Source organism: Dermacentor andersoni, chromosome 1 (genome assembly GCF_023375885.2).
Source record: "Dermacentor andersoni chromosome 1, qqDerAnde1_hic_scaffold, whole genome shotgun sequence".
Taxonomy (NCBI): Eukaryota; Metazoa; Arthropoda; class Arachnida; order Ixodida; family Ixodidae; genus Dermacentor; species Dermacentor andersoni.
This window is the reverse complement of record NC_092814.1, coordinates 134216739-134237367: the sequence shown is the minus strand read 5'-3', so window position 1 is coordinate 134237367 and position 20629 is coordinate 134216739. Positions and strand designations below refer to the sequence as shown.

Here is a 20629-nt window from a genome sequence, read left to right as displayed (position 1 = left end):
TCCTGGAAACCCGGAATTAGAAAGCAGAAGTCATGACGTCACTAATGACGTCACATATGGTGTTATGATATTTAACCGGCTAATTAATGGAAAACAGTTGCCTGGCATAGACTGAACATCTGCCTAGCAGAGCGTATATGACGTCACTCCCTCTCGCTTCTCTCCCAGCCTCACGTGCACGCTCGCTCGCTCGCTTGCTCGCAACAGCTGCGCGCGCCGCTCGCTAGGGAGCTACGCCCCGCTAGGTTGCGCGCTGCCCTTCCTCCTCGCCTTCCCTCGCTCCTCATCCGCATGTCGTGCCAAAACGTTCGCTAGCTTAACCTAAAGAAACAGCTTCAACACAGCTTCAACACTTTAACAGCTTCAATTGAAGTACTCCTGCTCCGAATTTTACACAGACGCGTCAAAATCACATGCTAGCGTGTCCTACGCTGCTGTTGGTCCCTCCTTTTCTGAATCTGACGTGTTGAACCCCCTAACAAGTATCTTCACTGCAGAAGTCTACGCAGTACTGCCTGCAGTAAAACATATAAACTTAAGCTTGACAGATCAATCATATTCACAGACTCGTTAAGTGTTGCAAAAGCACTCATTTCTTTACAAAACCATACGAATCCTGTCTCCAATGAACTCTACTCACTCTTATGCAACATCTATTTATCACACAGACATGTAGTAATATGCTGGGTTCCTGGCCATAGAGGAATCAAGGGAAATGTGCTTGCCGATGAGATCGCGAAATCAATAGTATCGCAGGGTATTCGTTCTGCTGCTGTCCCTGCCATAGACATGAAACCTTTCCTGAGAAACCAACTACGAAGCCACTGGCAACGCTTGTGGGACGCAGAAACGAGTAATAAGCTTCACCTAATTAAGCCGAAGTCAGGTCTCTGGCACCCAACTACGAAAACACGAAAAATAGATGTCTTATTCACTAGACTAAGAATAGGACACACATTTGGCACGCATAACTTTCTCTTGACCGGTAACGAGCCTCCAACCTGTGGCAGATGTGGCGACAGGCTGACCATCCTCCATGTCTTCCTGGACTGCCGGGCAACCGAAAGAGAGAGGAGGAAACATTTCCCTTTTGCGTACCGCCATTGCATTCCTTTGCATCCGGCTATGTTTCTTGGTGAAGAACCGCTTTTTAAGACCAAACCAGTCCTCGCTTTCTTGAAAGATGTTGTGTTGCATGTCACAAGCCCATTAATTTCGTAGCGCATCCTCTTTCCAGAGGATGCCGCTACGAAAGTTTCTTTGTATAGCACATGCCTCTAGGCCCTTGGCTTTCAAGGGCTCTGGTGAGGCAGTAGTGCTCTAGACAATTTTAGCATCTCAGATATTTTATATATACTGCATCATTCTTTCTCTATGCATTTTAATGTTCATAGTACACGTCAATAGTCATTCCCATAATTTTATTAGACGTAGATTTTATGGAAGTTACATCAACTCTTTTAGGCCCTTTACAGCCACGTCATATTAAGTTCACAGAACACATCAGTCCACTGCGAACTCATTAATACTAGCATGGCGCTCTTTGGCCACACCTGGCCCTTGCGCCATTAAACATCAAATATTCATTCATTCATTCAATTTTCTGGTTTCCACCATCGTCCAGCTCCATTATTTCGTCGAAACTCACTGAAATTCACATTTGCTTATTAGCCATGAATGCACTCGTTATATAGTATACACTCGTTTATAGCCCAGGGCCTCACCTCGGACAGTAGGAGAAGGGGGCCCATTTATTCTAACCTGCTTAGTATATGGAACCATGGGCAACGGAACTTCGAGCGACATGTATGAAGCGAGAAAACCAGAACGAGCAGACGGGGCCCCCCGCCTAATGTAACAGCATGAGTTTGGCCTGATCATTTGGGGAGAGCTTGTCGAGCTACAAAAACAGGACTCCCCCGCCACCCCGGCGGGGCCCTCTTTCTTACGAAGCGAGATGCGTTTGCTTGGAAGAGTTGTCATGGTTTCCTGTCAGTCCGTCTGTCCAGTGCTGTCTGGAGAGGAGGGGCAAGTGGGAAACACCTAAAACATGTAATGTGGGATGAGGACCTAAATCTCCCTTGCCCCGCGTCACCACCACGCCACCCTCCACCTCTCAAATAGTTCCGCCGCTGTCCTTCTCATAGAAAGGATGTGCTGCAGTACCCAACAGTGCCTCCCATTCGACTTTTCTTTACCGTGATGGTAATTTGGGCGGGAGAGGATGAGTCCGATAGCAGATGATGAGTCTGGTGGCAGAGTTTTGGCAGGAAAGGAAAGAAGACGTCACACGTGCTTTTGTCCGCGTGCCGTGGAGCATGGAATGTTCACTGTTCGGGCTAGGGTTGTGGAAGAGTGAAGGGGGAAGTTGGAGAGCTGGACACAAATGCCTGTCTCCAGGGCCCATTCCTGCCTAGTGGCTGCGCACCCTCGCGGGCGACCGATGGAAAAAGTAGGTCAGACTAGCCGCCGAACATTCCAGAAAGAAGTAGAAAAAGTTGACTCAGAGGCGACGGAGAGCGCGTAACTTCGCCCACGCTAAGAGTCGCCCTCTCCCCTTCGTTCTCGCGCTCGGCGTCGACGGGGCGAAAGAACCTCCCAGAACAGACGATTGCTCCTAGCCAATAGGAAGACGAGACCGGAACGGGAGAAGGAGTGAGTTTGTACGGAGAAGGAGGGAATTTGTACAAGGAACTCTATGCGTATGTGAACGCCTGCTTTGGCGCTAGTAACAGACACGGCGCACGTCTATAAAATGAAGTTGATCGCGGGCTGCGATTCAGCCCCGAGCCGCCGGTTAAGCTTGCATAAGCCAGCCCGCTGAGGAGCTCCCGGGGGACGCACCACTCTCGGCCAGCCACGGACCATCCAGGCCGCGTGCGCCAGTCATCGGGACGGCCACCGTTGGACACCTGCGGTCGCTTAGGACTGACGAAGTGCCCGGTGAACAATTAGCATCCATTCATGCGAAAATTCTCGGTCGGAAGCATCAAAGTGGTGCGTCTAAACGAAAGGCGAAGTTAGAAAGAGAAGAGCGTGAAAAGAAGCTACCAAAGTCCCTCCAGAGTCCCAGAGTCCGTGTCAAACCCCCAATAGTACCGACTATGCTTCTGTGGAGGACTTGCCAACTCCATCACCACGGTTTCCTGGAAAGAAACAAGGTTTGACTCTCCTTGGTTGTCTGGATCCTGTGAAAACGGTGCCAACCTCGGTCGTCCATATTTCTGAGCAACCGACGCTAACCGAGCCCTGTGATGTTCCTGAGACAGCAACGTCTATGCTACTCGGCCGGGCCCCTGCCATAGAGCTCCAGGTGTCCGGTCCGCCACGCCCGATTTCTACTACTGCTGAACAACAGGTGCCAAACCTCCCCGATGAGCCTCCTTCTACTGACGAGCGCCAGGAAAGAACACTCCAAGAACCGACTCATTTGTTTCCTGTTAGTTTGGCTTCAAATAATCATGTTCCCATCTACAAAGTGTGCCTCGAGAGGACGAATGAGACGGCTTCTCGTTGCGGCAACAGAGAAGTACAGACACCCCCGCAGCAAGATGTACGTTGCGAGATTCTCCGAAGTGACCCTGCTAAGTGGCTGTACGTTATTACTGACAGCTTTCGGAGTGTATGCCTTGAGAAAGGGCCATTGTATTTTCAAAATCGGGCAGAAGATTTTCCGTCTTCCGAAAGGCAATACAAAACTAAGAAACGCTATATGGCACCTCATCTTTTCGTGCGAAAGGCTGTAAATGGGGAGGCGTACAAGCGACACTGGTTGATGTACTCGGAGTCCAAAGGTTCCGTTTACTGTTTCATGTGCAAACTATTTTCGATTTCAAGCAACCCCAGTTCACCACGCACGGCGTTTCTGATTGGAAAAGAGCAGAAGAAAAGGTTTGCGCGCATGAAAATAGCGTCGAGCACCGGAACTACGTGGCAGCATGGCTCGCCCGCTCTAACTCGAGCAGCACAATTGACAAGGAGCTGGTTAAGCATCTTGTCACTGAGACCGCTTACTGGACAGAGGTGTTGAAGCGCGTAGTCGTTGTAGTTTAGCTTCTAGCTCAGCGCAACCTAGCGTTTAGGGGCAGTGATATTTTTGGTTCACCGAGAAATGGCAATTATATGGGAGTGCTTGAGGCCATTGCCAAGTTTGATCCCTTTCTAGAGGAGCACATCAAACGCTACGGGAACAAAGGAAAAAGTCACCCGTCCTATCTGTCAAAAACTATTTGTGATGAATTTATCAAGCATATGGCAAAGGCTGTCAAGGAACGTCTCGTTGAGGAAGTGAAACGCGCAAAATACTTCTTTAATTGTTGATTCGATTCCAGACCTTACTCACGTTGATCAGCTGTCAGTTGTTTTACGATACTATTTAAATGGGAAAGTGTACGAACGCTTTCTTGGATTTGTTCCAATAGAATCGCATACCGGCTTGTATCTTTCCGATACCGTGATGTCCCTCTTGACGATCAATGGCATCTCAATTGATGATTGTAGGGGCCAAGGTTATGATAATGCGAGTAATATGTCAGGAAAATACAAAGGACTGCAAGCTCAAATCAGACACCTGAACGAATTGGCAGTCTGCGTCCCGTGTGCTGGTCATTCACTGAACTTAGTTTGCGCGTGTAGCGTTGACAGTTGCCTTGAGGCAATCAAAACAATGAATTAATATTTAATTATTATGTAATTATGATCACTCACTATAATATGCACAACGCGATTCTCCCACGTTGACTTGCTTTCTATGGAGTCTCCAGCTACCTTGGCATAAAATTACGTAAATTTCGCAAAATTATCCACAGTAGATCGTAATTCGGGACTGAAGGTGTTAAAACCCCAGAATTCAAGTTCGGTGCAGTCTTGTTTATTTGCCGTAACGGAACAATCGCTGCGAAAATTACGAAGTCTCCAGGCGCACCCGAACGAAGACCCGAATGCTTCTGCTTATGTCTCTCTCGTGTTCAAAACGCAGTTTTGAGTACGGGTTGACCCCCGGGATGCTTTCCGTCCGGAAAGTGAACCGAGCAGACCCAAAATAAACACGGTCAAAAAGGTCGTAAACGGCATTAGGTTGTTCATGCAGGCCCGTAGCGCGGAAAGGCAAGATGCACGCTATCGTATAGCTTACGGCAGCAGAACCCGAGCAAGCTTGCTAGGCACTAAGTCGCATCTATTTAAAGCCATTAACCATGCTGCTGTTTCTCAGGCGCCGCACGAAAGTTGTGGTGCGAATGCATTCCACACAAACAAAGGCCTCATATGTGTCTCCGTGAACGTTGATCGCAGGGCTCTTGCATGAGCAGCTTCCTCTTTCGCTCGTTGTTGGTGCAGCCAACGACGGCACAGTGCCGCCCGGATGAATAATGTGTGTGCATCCCTCTCAGCAGATGCGGCAAAAACACGTCTAAAAACACAATAAGCGAACGCACACCGCAAGTGCAGCCATTTTCTCCCGTCTCTGCAGTCCTTGCCACAAGGAAGCTCCTGGTATGTGCCTATCGCCGCTTCTCCCAGTAGCAGCTTGGAATGGTAGCGGTGCCATTGCGAATTAGTGCTAGTCTAACGTGTTCCGTCTGATTTATTTCCTTCGCGTCATAGTGCAAAATTGCCTTAGATTTGGACAGACTCGAAATTTCTCTAGGGTTGTCAGCACTGCGGCAGCATCCCGTGTAGCAACCCCGCGGCACCCATGGACCGCCATGGACACGGGGTGTTATTCTGGACATTGTCGAATTCCGCCATGTTGTTGAATTTCGCCATGTCGTCGAATTTGCAATTTGATCAGATGTGGTTGGCTCAGTACGCTTGATTCTGATTGGTCTTATTGGCGCAGTACGATTGGCAGTACGGCCTCTCTGATTGGCTCAAAATGCCTCCATTACAGCATTTGACAACATGGGGGAATTCCACCTACGGTCGGACTAGGAGGTAAGCCTAACATCGTCTCCAGAAAGCTTACTCCTTCCGGCACCTATAGAGCGCCGTGCACCCGAGATGCGCGCGCCTCCATTCTTGGGGGCCATGCGGAGACAGAAGCGGCCATGCCTGGGGAAAGCATGGGGAAAGAAACTAAGGAGCGATCATGACGTCAGGTAGCTAGCTCAGCGAGGCAAGCTTTCTCTGTCGTCGGCCCTCCCTCACAGGGGGACCGAAAGGGAGGGGGTGGGTAACGAGGAGTGCACACTCACTTGATAAGGTTCTCCAAGGCCACTCTGCTGTTTGATAACACCTGCGGCAGGAAAAAAAAAAAAAAGCTTTAAGGGGCTTGTTTGCCGATGCTAAATTTTGAGTACCAACTGCGTGAAATTGGAAAAACACACGAGAGAAGACACAAAAGAAGCTCGAGCCCCCTAACTTTTTTTGTGTCTTCTCTTGTCTTCAAGAGAGAGTGAGTGAGAGAGAAAGAGCTTTGTTTTGTCCCGATTTCGCGCCGTTAGTGCCCAGAAGGGGGAAAAATATTGCGAAGCGATACGACGTCTGGATACGAGGATACGCCGCGCGACACTGCTGAATGCAAATACTAGCGCAAATCAACCACTATAACTCCACCGCGGTACATAAACAAGGACACAAGATTGCCTGGCCGATTGTACCACAACTGTATAACGTACTGCAAAGAAATCGGTGTTTGGTGACCAAAAGGTGAGGGCGATAGGAAACGGCCACTTCTATGCTATTGTATGAAGGAAACAAACATTGACTTCTTTGGAAGAATCATGCATCGCATTCTGGTGGAATTCTGCTAAGCTACTTCAAGATGTTTCAGCAATGAATATACTGCGAGATATAGTGTCAGCTCACAACGAGAACCGGTTGATGCGCCGGTCGCTTCTGATGCTTCTAAGCATAAGCATTCGCACCAGTTCTCCCTTCCTTTGACTGCGCGTCACATGAACATACTACTTCTACGCTTTCTCTTATTTCCCCATTCCACTCCCCCAATACAGCAGTTGAGATTACACAACAATGCGTGAGACAGTTACAGCGGCTTTGCTCTTTTTATAACCACTTTCTTATAATATTCGACGCTTCCACCAAACAATGCGAGCTTACCCTGTCCACTACTCGATATACTACGACAATATACGAAAATGTAGATGTGGACACTGCGGACATGAGATGGTGACACACTACTCCAAATCGCGGCATATCACAAATCTCGCGTATACCTAGCAATTCTGTAATAAAGTTACTTCGCTTTCTAAAAGCGATACTGATTGGCTGATGCATTTTATCCCTTTTTTCTTTATGTAAGTGGTAGGTAGGCCTCAACAAGCTCGCGCGTCCGCTGATTTTCGCGCTGGAAAAGCACAGCAGCACTGATGAAAACCAGGGCGTAACCACAACTCTTGCAGTGCAAGGCCAAGCGAGCAGCCCAAGCGAGGCATATGCGAGAGCTGGGGTATGTCGCGATTGTGAAGTAGAGTAGGCCACGGTCTGACGTCCCTGGTGTCCGCATCTACGTTAGTTTTTCCTTATTTACTTTTCTGTTGAACTCTTGGCGTGTGATAGCTTTGCGTACGCATTTTTTGTTCGTATTTAAGCATTCTGTGAATAAATACAGTTGCAATTCAGCGTACGTACTGTGCGATTTTCTTCTGTCCTCGTCAGTCACACTGCTCTTAACCACGCATACTGTTTAGAAGAACTTGTTGTTGGGCGAGTTGGTACATATTAGCGAACATTGTTTAACTGCGCGAACAAACGGACCGCAGAGACAGCATGGGACAAGAACGGGCGCAGCATGGGACAAGGACTGCGCCCGTCCTTGTCCCATGCTGTCTCTGTGGTCCGTTTGTTCGCGCAGTTAAACAATGTTCGCCACGTATACTGTGCCAATCATTTTCCCACGTCCGCCACCGATAGTATATTTCGACCAATAATATCGTTTTATTTTCTTTATCTAGACTAAACTGTCTTTAGGAATGCCTGTCATCTGCGACAGTTAAAGTGCCGCGTCGACGTCTGGCGCAGAATTTCGAATCGGGAATCAACTCGTACGTGCACTTCAAATGACACTCCCTGGATCCTGAAGGCGCTGACCTACCAGTTCCAACACAAGCAGCGCAGTAAACAGAACCATGAACCAGGATATAACATGCATTGTGTGTACACAAGCATGCTTATCTATACACAGATATGCAGAACCTCGATAAAATGCAACATACAAAGAAATATCAGCGTTGATAGCGCTTGTCCACCATTGAATAGCGCAACGCCTGCGTTCAAGTGCGGCACGTACATAACGAGACAAGGATCTGCGTGCACGAGAGATAAAGGCGTATGCGGATATGGGAACGCTGCAATTCGGGCATCCGCTATAAGCGGATTGCACGCTGGTGAATACCCCACCGATCCCCATCCACCCCGTCTACTAGAAATGTTGGCAGCTATCCGACGTCCGCTTCTACTAGAAATGTTGGTCAGCAACAACTACTGTTCGGTCTCGAATCATTTGTATTTACTAACTTTTGACACTGTTCACTGAACCCGCCGTGGAGGCCTAGTGGCTATGGCGTTGCGCTGCTAAGCCTGAGGCACGGAATCAAATCCCGGTCGTGGTGGCCGCGTTTCGATGAGGGCGAAATGCAGGAACACCATGGTGTGCAGTGCTATGGGTGGGTGCACATGAGAGAACTACAGTGGTCAAAATAAATTCGGAGTCCCTCCTCCGGCGTGCCTGATAATCATATCGTGGTTTTGGCACGTCAAACCCCCGATTTCTTTTAAAGTGTTCACTGAAAGGCCAAGTATGTACGTATGCCTACAGATACGTACGAGATTACGCGTGGTCTGTCTCTACCCGCGGGCACTGCCCTTCAACGACGAAGCCGGCAGCGTTTAGGTCGCATTGCGAAAGCGTGCCGACACTGATATGCGCAGAGTATCGCGAAATGCCTCACTCTGAGGCCAACACACGGCCAATTATATATAGTGATCAGTTAGTGCACGCCCTGTCAACGCTCACAAACTGGCCCAAGGATGTCTCCTGCTAACACGTGCTCGCAGGTAGACGATAGTGGCGATGTAACTGAAACACCAGGACGGTGCGTGTGAGCGTATTAAATTAACTTCTGTGGTTTTACGTGCGAAAACGACGATATCATAAAACACGCTGTAGTGGGTTTCGACCACCTATAGGGTTCTTTAACGTGCCCGAAATGAACTGTACACGGGTGTTTTAGCAATTCGCCCCCAAGCAGAACGCGGCCGCCGGGGCCGAGACCGAATCCAAAAAGTAACACTTGTTCGCGGCGCCACAAGCAACTTACCCGAAGTGGTGTATGTGGTGCGCATGAAGCCGTACTTTTCCAAGCGAGTCGCGTTTTAATGTTTCGCGCATGCACACGCTCAAGTTGCGCATCGGGACGATGCTTCACTTGGAAGGGAGGCAAATGCCGCGTCTGTAGTGCGGCGAGCACGATGACGATAAGAAGCTTTATCGGCATTTAAAAGAAACAGCGAAAAAGAAGTGACTAGCACGCCGTATTAAACAGTCCGTTCTTGTTACTGTTCCTGCTGACTAGTGCGTTTGTCCCTCGAGTTTCCGAGGCCGCGACAATATATGTACACGCACGGAAACGAGCGTGCCGAGAGCGCAGAAAAGGCGACCCCGCTATGGATGGATGGATGAATGCTATGAGCGTCCCCTTTGGATGGGGGCGGTGGGCCGCCCCACCAAGCTCTTATTATATTGCCTAATGTCCAACCTATGTTAAAAAAACAAAAAAAGAACCACGATGAATGCTTATAACCAACCTTTCAGAACCCCTATTGTGAACTTTGTTTTTGCACGCGCACGCTTCCGTTGTTTGTCGTTTCCCTACTTTTCTTCCACCAATCTTCCGATTGCCGCTCACTAATCTCTACTGCGGACATGTTTACTTTCCACCCGCTCTCGCTGAACCCAAGGGCTTCAAGGAATTCAGTGGCGCCTAGATGGATCGATACCTTCACATTCTAATAAAACATGCTTCATCGTTACCCTGGGAGGAGGACGATGGACCTTTATTATTGCAGAAATCGTTGCGCGGTTTATTCCTGGGTGGTTCCCTCTGACAGGGTTCCACTGGCGATCGCGGCTCGCCGGGCCTGGTCGAGGGTCGCCAGTTGGCTTCCCAGGTCCAGTTCGGAGAGCCTCGCCTCCCAAGACCACATAGTGTTAGGTATGGCCGGACGCCAAGGGCCATACGTCATCCCCTTCCCCTCTCAACTTGGTCGGGCACCGTGGGTGAGACGTCATCCCCTTCCCCTCTCAACTTGGACGGGCACCGTGGGTGAGACGTCATCCCCTTCCCCTCTCAACTTGGTCGGGCACCGTGGGTGGTACGTCATCCCCTTCCCCTCTCATGGCCGGACCGCCACGCTACCGGAGAGGTCACTCACCCGACCCTCTCCCCGGATTCGTCGAAAAGAGGATCGACTTCTTCCCGTGCTCGGTATTGCAGGAGGAGGGGCCTTCTCCCTGTGCCTGTCACGTGTCATCGACGGAAGCAAGATCCCGCCCACACGATTGTAGAGAGCCTATTTAAGGGGCTCCGAAATGTACTTGTGATATACTTCATTCTCTTCTTATTTTCTTTCAACTACCTTTGAATAAACAGTGCACGTTTCGCACTAGCAAATCGTCGTCTCGCCCTTGCTCGGTCGCCATGGTCTACCGGATGCCTGCAGCTTGCCGACAACGCCACGCTACCCAATAAGGAAAGGTCGGTCGAGCTTCGAAAGGCAGTCGCCGCTACTTCTCGGCAGCAGTACGGTACGCTACCCTGGAGTACGCAAAAGACAGGTCGCTAGCAGTGGGATCGCCTACCAATGCAACAAACTGGTTGTAACGGTGGGATCGCCCTCTGAAGTGAAACAATAGTGAGTGTGTGTGCTGTGACTCATGGCGAAATTGCGTAGCCCGGATGGTCGGTGCATCCGTCTTTCATGTGCGCGAGTGTCGCTGTATGGTTGCTACACCAGGGACATGTCCGGGACGTATATCTGTCTGGGGAGATTGCGTGTAGACGAGACAAGTGTGGGTATGTGTCCGTTTGCAGGCGGCACCAGTCCCTTGCCTGGAGTTCATTGAGAGCTTTATGTGGGGGAGCGTATTGTGTTCTTTCGAGACTTTGGTCCTGCAGTATTTGTTGACTTGTGGTTAATAACTCGTGGGTCGCTTGTCGACCTGTCGTGGGCTGAAGAACGGTGTAGTATGCCGCTCGGCTAGTGAGACCTCGAGCTGCGCAGTCCGCCTCTTCATTGCAACACAGGCCTTCGTGCCCGGGGCACAAGACGATACCACGGGTCCATTCTAGAGAGCGGCCCAGGATTCGAATGGCTTGTATAGGGAGTGTTCCATGCATGCATAATCGACACGCCGCTTGTGAGTACGTAAGGAAACGGGTGGCCCTTCGCTTGCTCTTTTCGTCCCGAAGTTTCTATCGTTACCCTAGCTTTACCGCAGCAAGCACATGCTTCTTCTTTCTTCTTATATCTCGCTTTATAGGTGCGTGTTCTAAGGCTTCCTGATCTCGCTGCGAGAAGTAATGAGCTTTCTTAAAGTTATAAACAGTTTCTTTCCTGATTTTATTTTTCCTCTAAAGTAGTTACTCAGATTTATTTTCCATTGCAGCCACCCATGAGGCTATCTCAGCGTCTCTGACTTTTCGCTTGACATTCTTTGTTGCTGTGTTGCCCAACCTACAGGCCGCATACTTGCTGGTGAGCTTCCTAGTTATTTTCATCCGCTGTGAATCAATGTTTTTCCTGTACGAATACCTGAAAACTCTCCCAGCCCATTCACTTTCTTCCATATTCCTCAGTCGCTCTTCATAATCAATTTACTGTGAGCTTCCCTCACTTCAAAACTAGTCCCGCCCATATCACCCTGCACAGCTTCATTTGTAGTCTTCCCGTGAACGCCCGATGCAAGGTGTCCCACTGACTTTTGGTTCCCATCGAGTCCTGATTGTACCCCTGATTTCAAGCAAACACACACATTTCGAAATGTAAGTCCTGGAACCATTACACCTTTCCACTGTTAAGAACGGCCAGCTGCAGTGCAAGTTTTGCCGGCCATTTGCGACAGTGGCCGCAACTTTCCTGGAGCGCCGCCGCCAACCTCTAGCCACGGCGTGACTAAGTCGACTTTGTGTCGGGAACAATACGCGCGTCCTCCACTCTCCGTCGCTTCAGCTAGGATGCGTTTGACGAAGCAGGCTATGTGCTGAAACCGCCACAGTTACGCTCTAGCCTCGTCGCCGTTGTGACTGAATGAGTTCGGCGGGCCAACTATTGTTACCGAACCCACCAACGCGAACCTGATCTGCTATGAGTGGGGGAGTTGCCGCGGGCACGTCGTCGGAGACCTCTTCCCACGTGCCGACCAAGACGCAAGACAATGGCTACCCGGACGCACTGGGAGGGTCCGCTCCGAGTTCTACGAAATCCGTGTGATGTCGGTTTCCGACCTTGAACCTGTGTGTGTGTGTGTGAGAGTGTGTGTGTGTGTGTGTGTGAGTGTGAGTGTGAGTGTGAGTGTGAGTGTGAGTGTGAGTGTGTGTGTGTGTGTGTGTGTGTGTGTGTGTGTGTGTGTGTGTGTGTAAACCGTCCCGCGGAGAGGCGGCGTGTTTACGATGACTGGACCAACGTTTCCGCCACCTTGGAATCGGGGGAGGACCGAGTGTTTATAAACGGCTGTTGTGCGGATGCTCGAGACACTTTCTTAAGCAGTCATGTTAGACTGAGACACTCTCTCAAGCAGTCGTGTTATACTGACGTACTTTCTCTCGCAGTCATGCTAGACTGATGAACTGCATGTAAATACTGTAAATAAACCCTTATTCCTCGTTCTCGATGAGAAGCAGTCCTTCCCTTCATCAACGTCCTCAGCGTGGATAAGTTGGACGACGGTATGGGCCAGCTACCTTCGAATTCATGCCGGACTCCAATCTTGACAACGGATTACGAGCGATTTGATTTAGCCCCCAATCCTGACACCACGTACCCCGGAGCACCTGGTACCTACTGTATCCCCATAGCCCTCTTAGTTTCATTATGGCCGCATTTCTCTTCCCCTTCGATGTTATTTTTTCCTGCGTTTTCAAATATCTATCGCCTTCGTTTATCCATATACCAAGGTAATTATATTCTTTTACCCGAGGTATTTCCTGGCCATGAATTGACACTGTCTTTTCACTGTTTTCATTGAATACCATAACACCTGATTTTTCAACGCTAAATTTCAGACCTAAATTCTTGCCTTCCTGTCCACAGATATTAGCCAGACGTTGCATACCACTTGGCTTGTTAGCTAGCATCACAATGTCGTCCGCATGAAACAAACCTGGAAGCTGGTGCTCTACTACTGTACCCGCCTGTTTGTATGAGAGATTAAACCCGATATTTCATTCCTCTAGCGCCCTCTCCATCCTCACCATGTACATCATAAACAGCAGCGGGGTTAAAGTGCACCCCTGCCTCAGCCCCTTGTTGATTTGAACTTTCTCCTCATCCCTTCACATTCGACGCGAACGGTATTTTCTAGGTAAATATCTTTCAAAAGCTGTATAGAATCGTCGCGCAAGCCCTTCCCCTTCCAGAATATCCCACAAAATGTTGCGGTCTACGTTGTCATAGGCTCCTGTAATGTCTAAAAAGGCCACATATAACGGTCTGCTTTCTACTTTTGATATTTCAATACACCGAGTCATATCTGACGTAAACATATTTGGTATATCTGACGTCAACGCCCTCTGACGACAAGCGCGACAGAGTTTGGAACTGAACGTCTCGGCAGGTATACACTAGACAGTTTTAGTACTGCGTTCGTTGTCTACGTATAAGAGCGCCACGATCTGCAAAGACCGCATGTGCAGAACGCCACACGAATGGCACGATATGCGTATACGTGGCGCCGCGTACGCACGCATCCCATTTTTGGGCGCTAGTGCATGTTCCTGCATATACAGGAGCATATACAGGGACAGTATTGGGCGCGTACGTGGGGGGCCTCTCGCGGTGCTCTCGTAGTTCTAGTTTGTTCGGGGCAGCGCGAAACTCTTCGTTTTCGCAAAGTGGTACTGTGCGTGACTGACAAGGGATCCGGCTAGCACGTTTGGATTAGCTTGGCTTGATTGTGGACAAACGGTATTATTTATTTTTTATCTTCCAGTAGGCGCAGCCTTTTTAGGTACGTTTACGTAAGTGGACACTCTCATGCACTAAAAGCCCTATATATCGTGACACTGACACGCGCTGACAGGTTCCTCAAAGCGCCTGTGTGCCGCGTACATGATTTGCCGCGGCCATGCCATCATTCAAGCTTCATCGCACACTTCCTTGTGGGGCGTTCCGCATATATAACGGCGGGACGCGCTCTGTTTCAATATTGTAGGATTTGGAGTCGGGCTTGTAGGACGAACGGGGGAACTTGGGGCGACAGGACTAGGCGAGCAGGATTTATTTGCATGTTATTTACATTTGAACATGGGATACATTTACACAGTCTAGCGTGACTCCCAAATGGAGCCCGCAAAACGAAGCATACAGCTCACGAGTACATTGACGAGCACAGAGCACGACGACGAGCACCACCCTAGCAGCCGACAAGAGCCGCTTATAACCACTCCGTTCGACGTCATCGTTCGACGTCATCGTAGAAAGTCCTCGTGGTCGCCTTTGAGAGAAGGGGGTAGAGGTTTTACACACACACATGCCGCACAGGTTTCAGTGCTCTCTCCGAGGGCAGACGACCTTTGCAGCGCAGTCATCGTGGTATCCATTGTCCCGCGTCCCCGTAGTCAGATGGTCACGCCCGACCCCAGCCGGCGTCTCTAAATTCCAGAGCGAACCTCGCACAGCGGCCTCCGCCGCTGCACATTGTCTGGTGTCTCGAAAAGCGTATGGGGAGGTTCCGCCAATTACCTCCCCTCGAGAACTCCCCTGAGTTGACCCCTCGCCGCGTGGCTGTCGGTTATCCGCAGTTCTCTGAAGTGTTCCAAAAGGACTTCTTGGGCAAGTTGGTGCTTAGATTTCCTAGGTATACGTCGTGGCGCAATATACATTTCTTGAAAAAGTTGGTGCTTAGATTTCAAGAAATGTATCTTGCGCCACAAAGTATACCTAGGAAATCTCTGAAGTGCGCCACCACCCCGGTTGGATCGGAACACGTGCCGCGGGCTGAAATAACTTGCACGTTGCCACCTTGGCAGGCCATTCCTACCAATATTGCCTCGATCGAGGTTTGAAATTCGATAATGAATATCTCGAATTTGGTGCCAGTTTGAATATTTAGAGGGGCTGCATTTTGTAAGGGTTCTTACCATCCGATTATCCTCGCTCATTAACATCTGTCGCGCTAAATGGCCAAAGGCGGCGATTGCGGGGCCGCGGCTGCGTGCCAGGCAACGATGAAGGGCAAAAGAAACCCGGTTATTGTGACTGACTACGACTGTAAAATGAAAAGATCTCTACAAAATACCACTCCAGGTAGAGATAATAGACGGTCTAAATATTACGCATGCATGCAAAACTGCTGCGTGCACTATGAAATGGCGCGTCCAACCACGTATGTTCAGAACGCCATGGGACTCTTGGCGGGCAGGGTTGCCAGATTGGGCTATTAATAGCCAAATTGGGCAACTTTTTGTCCGAGTTGGCGTCAGAATTTTCTTTTTGGCTATGTGGCTATTTTTAGGCTACATCTTTTTCCTGTGTAAAAAAAGTAGAAATAGTTAAGCGCAAATGAAAAACGCTGGAATCAAAATGCAGACGACAGCAGGTTAAAGAAATTGAGCGCGTCTGCTACAAAATCAAAATTTGCAAGTTCTATGTTAGAGAACACATATGCATGTTAAAAGGTCAAGGATCGCGGCCATTTGATGATTTTAATTAAGAAAGCTGGCCTCAGGAAACACGTCTCCATCCGCGAACTAACGCTACCCGCGAATACAAACTGTTGCTGTCTCCACATGTGAACTTTCGGCGTCCTACGTTTTAAGCATGAGATGCTTTTAGCTCCCGTTGACGGTGCGCCGCGGGTGACCTCGGCGCCAGAACGGAGGGAGAACACCGAGCTGAACCTAACCGAAATTTACCGAATTTCCTGCCTGCCGCATGGCGCCTACGTGGCAATTCGCTCGGACCCTTCCTGCCCAAATCGCCCCTGCTCCAACGCCAACGTAGAACATATCCTCTTCCGTTGCCCCACAGACACCACAGCCATCCGTTCCCTACACAACTCCAAACCCTCATGTCTTTGCTACCACTACCCATATCAAATGCTGCCGTCGAACGAGTGTTCAGCCAGGTCTTTCTCATTAAAACCGACCTTCGAAATAGAATGTCGAACAAGCCATTGGTAGCGCTCCTCCACGTGAAGTTTGGCCTGGCCAGGAACGGAGGCTGCTGCAAGGTTTGTAAACCGGACCAGGAAATTTTTCCTGTTTCAGCTCTGACATTTTGTACGGACCAAGCAGTTCCACTTCGCAATAAGCTCGTGATGCTTAATCATAGCATTTTATGTCTATATATCGTACTAGATTTTGTCTTTGTCTTGCAATTTTTTGTAGTTTTTCGTTTAGTGAATTGTGTGGTGTTAAGCGAAATTATCATGAGCTGTAAGTAATAATACTGAACGCCTGTATGCATGCCATTGCTTAGCGTGATTATTGCGCGTTGCTATTTGTGTGTTGTTATTTGTGTGTTCTTTTCGTGATTTTTTGGTGCCCTGGGGAAAATAAAACAGCGCATTTGCTATGAAGACCGCATTTGCCCTATCATGAATTTGCCTGCATGCCTGCGTTTTGCACTTCTTGCGGTTGTGCAGCACCTGTTTTCCGTGCCGCATGGCCTCTGTGACGATGCGCGCGGAGGTCATGCGTGGTCATGCGTGGAAGAACTAATATGTAGGTATTTTTGCCGAAAATTAATTCAATATGCTTAAGAAATGACTTCACAAAAAGACAAAGCTTTCTGGCTACTCTTGGGCTACCCAAGAGTTTCGCTTTTGGCAATATTTCGGCTACCCAAAAGTTTCGCTTTTGGCTACATTTGGGCTACTGCGGAGGCCAATTTGGCTACCTGTGGTTGGAGCGATCTGGCAACCCTGTTGGCGGGTTACGTAAGCGCGGTATGTTGACAATGCCTTGCGTGCTTAGTAATAGCTCATAACATGGTAATGTTCAGGGCGCATCACTTCGGTTGGAATCCACCCTTGCGAAACAGCGCGCGCATTAGATCCCATAGATGAGATGAATATTTACAATTATTATTAGAGTTATAATTATATTCGAGTGCTGATTGCCGTGCTATCGTTTGCTAACGAAGCTTTCCCTCAAGTCTAAATATTTTAAGGCAGTTTGTCGTGTGCGTATCATGGCCACGCACGCTTATATCACCTTCCGTTTCTCTACCACGGGATGCGCTTTAAAACCACGGCGCTGTAATTTTGCTTCAGAGACTTTCCTTCCCTCCCTTCTTCTCCACCCTTAAACTGGCTCTCTTAACTACTACACACAGAACAAAGCAACAGCGCGCGCATTAGATCCCATAGATGAGATGAACATTTACAATTAGTATTAGGGTTATAATTATATTCGAGTGCTGATTGCTGTGCTATCGTTTGTTACCGAAGCTTTCCCTCAATTCTAAATATTTTAAGGCAGTTTGTCGTGTGCGTATCATGGCTACGCACGCTTATATCGCATTCCGTTTCTCTACCACGGGTGCGCTTTAAAACCACGGCGCTGCAGTTTTTGCTTTTCTCTTCTTTCTTCTTCTCCGCCCTTAAACTGGCTCTCTTAACTGTACTACACGCAGAGACAAAGAAACAGCGCGCGCATGCGATCCCATAGATGAGATGAATATATATATATATATATATAGAAAACTACCAGTCATAACTCTCGTAGTATAGCCCTCTGGGCCGTTTCCTTTTTTTTTTTCGAAAGTAGTCCTATTAGGGTTATTATAATTACACGAAGGTATTTCGCCCTCATCAGCAGCAGTCCTTGGTATAGTTATTCTGGCGGCTAGCTTCCCACGCTATGCGTGCCGCCATCGCACCTGGTTAAGCTTTTCCTAGACGCTAGAGTTATGCTTTGTCCGCGCAACCTTGAGCGATCGGAAAGCGCGTTTCCCCCTCTTGGCCGGCGGAGAAGGGAGACTTCGTTCCGGCCGCGAAGCTCTCCACATCTCTGTAAGGTGCCTTGTGGATGTCTCGTGCTGAAGATGCCCTCTCGGTGAGCGCATATTTCACCCCTCATCTTTTAAGAGGTTCAATACATACAAGCATTTGTCTAGCAAACCAGATTTTTTTTTTCAAGGGAATTTTCCACGTCTCAGTAATTTCTCTCGTCGTATTCGAGTGCTGATTGCCGTGTTATAGTTTGTTAACGAAGCTTTCCCTCAAGTCTAAATATTTTAAGGCAGTTTTCCTAGCCTCTAAAGCCGCTCGAGTTCGCTCTTCTCCTTGAGCGGCCATTTTTCCTAGAAAGTATGCCTTCCAACTACTCCGCCCTTAAACTGGCTCTCTCAACTACTACACGCAGAGACAAAGCAACAGCGCGCGCATTAGATCCCATAGATGAGATGAATATTTACAATTAGTATTAGGGTTATAATTATATTCGAGTGCTGATTGCCGTGCTATCGTTTGCTAACGAAGCTTTCCCTCAAGTCTAAATATTTTAAGGCAGTTTGTCGTGTGCGTATCATGGCTACGCACGCTTATATCGCATTCCGTTTCTCTACCACGGGTGCGCTTTAAAACCACGGCGCTGCAGTTTTTGCTGTTCTCTTCTTTCTTCTTCTCCGCCCTTAAACTGGCTCTCTTAACTGTACTACACGCAGAGACAAAGAAACAGCGCGCGCATTAGATCCCATAGATGAGATGAATATTTACAATTATTATTAGAGTTATAAATATATTCGAGTGCTGATTGCCGTGCTATCGTTTGCTAACGAAGCTTTCCCTCAAGTCTAAATATTTTAAGGCAGTTTGTCGTGTGCGTATCATGGCTACGCACGCTTATATCGCATTCCGTTTCTCTACCACGGGTGCGCTTTAAAACCACGGCGCTGCAGTTTTTGCTTTTCTCTTCTTTCTTCTTCTCCGCCCTTAAACTGGCTCTCTTAACTGTACTACACGCAGAGACAAAGAAACAGCGCGCGCATGCGATCCCATAGATGAGATGAATATATATATATATATATATATATAGAAAACTACCAGTCATAGCTCTCGTAGTATAGCCCTCTGGGCCGTTTCCTTTTTTTTTTCGAAAGTAGTCCTATTAGGGTTATTATAATTACACGAAGGTATTTCGCCCTCATCAGCAGCAGTCCTTGGTATAGTTATTCTGGCGGCTAGCTTCCCACGCTATGCGTGCCGCCATCGCACCTGGTTAAGCTTTTCCTAGACGCTAGAGTTATGCTTTGTCCGCGCAACCTTGAGCGATCGGAAAGCGCGTTTCCCCCTCTTGGCCGGCGGAGAAGGGAGACTTCGTTCCGGCCGCGAAGCTCTCCACATCTCTGTAAGGTGCCTTGTGGATGTCTCGTGCTGAAGATGCCCTCTCGGTGAGCGCATATTTCACCCCTCATCTTTTAAGAGGTTCAATACATACAAGCATCTGTCTAGCAAACCAGATTTTTTTTCTCAAGGGAATTTTCCACGTCTCAGTAATTTCTCTGGTCGTATTCGAGTGCTGATTGCCGTGTTATAGTTTGTTAACGAAGCTTTCCCTCAAGTCTAAATATTTTAAGGCACTTTTCCTAGCCTCTAAAGCCGCTCGAGTTCGCTCTTCTCCTTGAGCGGCCATTTTTCCTAGAAAGTATGCCTTCCAACTACTCCGCCCTTAAACTGGCTCTCTCAACTACTACACGCAGAGACAAAGCAACAGCGCGCGCATTAGATCCCATAGATGAGATGAATATTTACAATTAGTATTAGGGTTATAATTATATTCGAGTGCTGATTGCCGTGCTATCGTTTGCTAACGAAGCTTTCCCTCAAGTCTAAATATTTTAAGGCAGTTTGTCGTGTGCGTATCATGGCTACGCACGCTTACATCGCATTCCGTTTCTCTACCACGGGTGCGCTTTAAAACCACGGCGCTGCAGTTTTTGCTGTTCTCTTCTTTCTTCTTCTCCGCCCTTAAACTGGCTCTCTTAACTGTACTACACGCAGAGACAAAGAAACAGCGCGCGCATTAGATCCCATAGATGAGATGAATATTTACAATTATTACTAGAGTTATAATTATATTCGAGTGCTGATTGCCGTGCTATCGTTTGCTAACGAAGCTTTCCCTCAAGTCTAAATATTTTAAGGCAAAAACCGACTATCGCGGACAACATGAGTCTCTTTCCACGTAAGTGTGAGGCTCGGAGCAGGAGCTGTGGCGCTTGAAAGTAGCCTGGGGCCTGACGAACCAACCGACTGAGCTCTTTCCGGGCAACATCGAAAGCTCACGAGTTCAAATCACCTGTTATGTTCCTTTTTCCTTTTCCGCCCCTTTTTCTTTCTTTTAATGTCTTTTCCTTTATTTTATCACTGTACGGGAACCCTCCTAAAAAAAGAAAGAAAAAAAAAGAAAGATATATATCTTCAAATATGTATGGCCTCACACTCACA

At 48.4% G+C, this 20629-nt stretch overlaps 1 protein-coding gene across 4 annotated transcripts in view; it reads right to left on the bottom strand.

Annotated features, from left to right (window-relative positions):
- Window positions 1–20629, bottom strand: part of mdy (diacylglycerol O-acyltransferase) — a 242736-nt gene that overhangs the window by 120422 nt on the left and 101685 nt on the right. For all 4 annotated transcript variants that reach the window (XM_050191515.3, XM_050191513.3, XM_055062068.1 and 1 more), the window contains one exon: window positions 6195–6235. In XM_050191515.3, the coding sequence (XP_050047472.1) occupies window positions 6195–6235 (41 nt within the window). The remainder of the gene's footprint in view (window positions 1–6194; window positions 6236–20629) is intronic.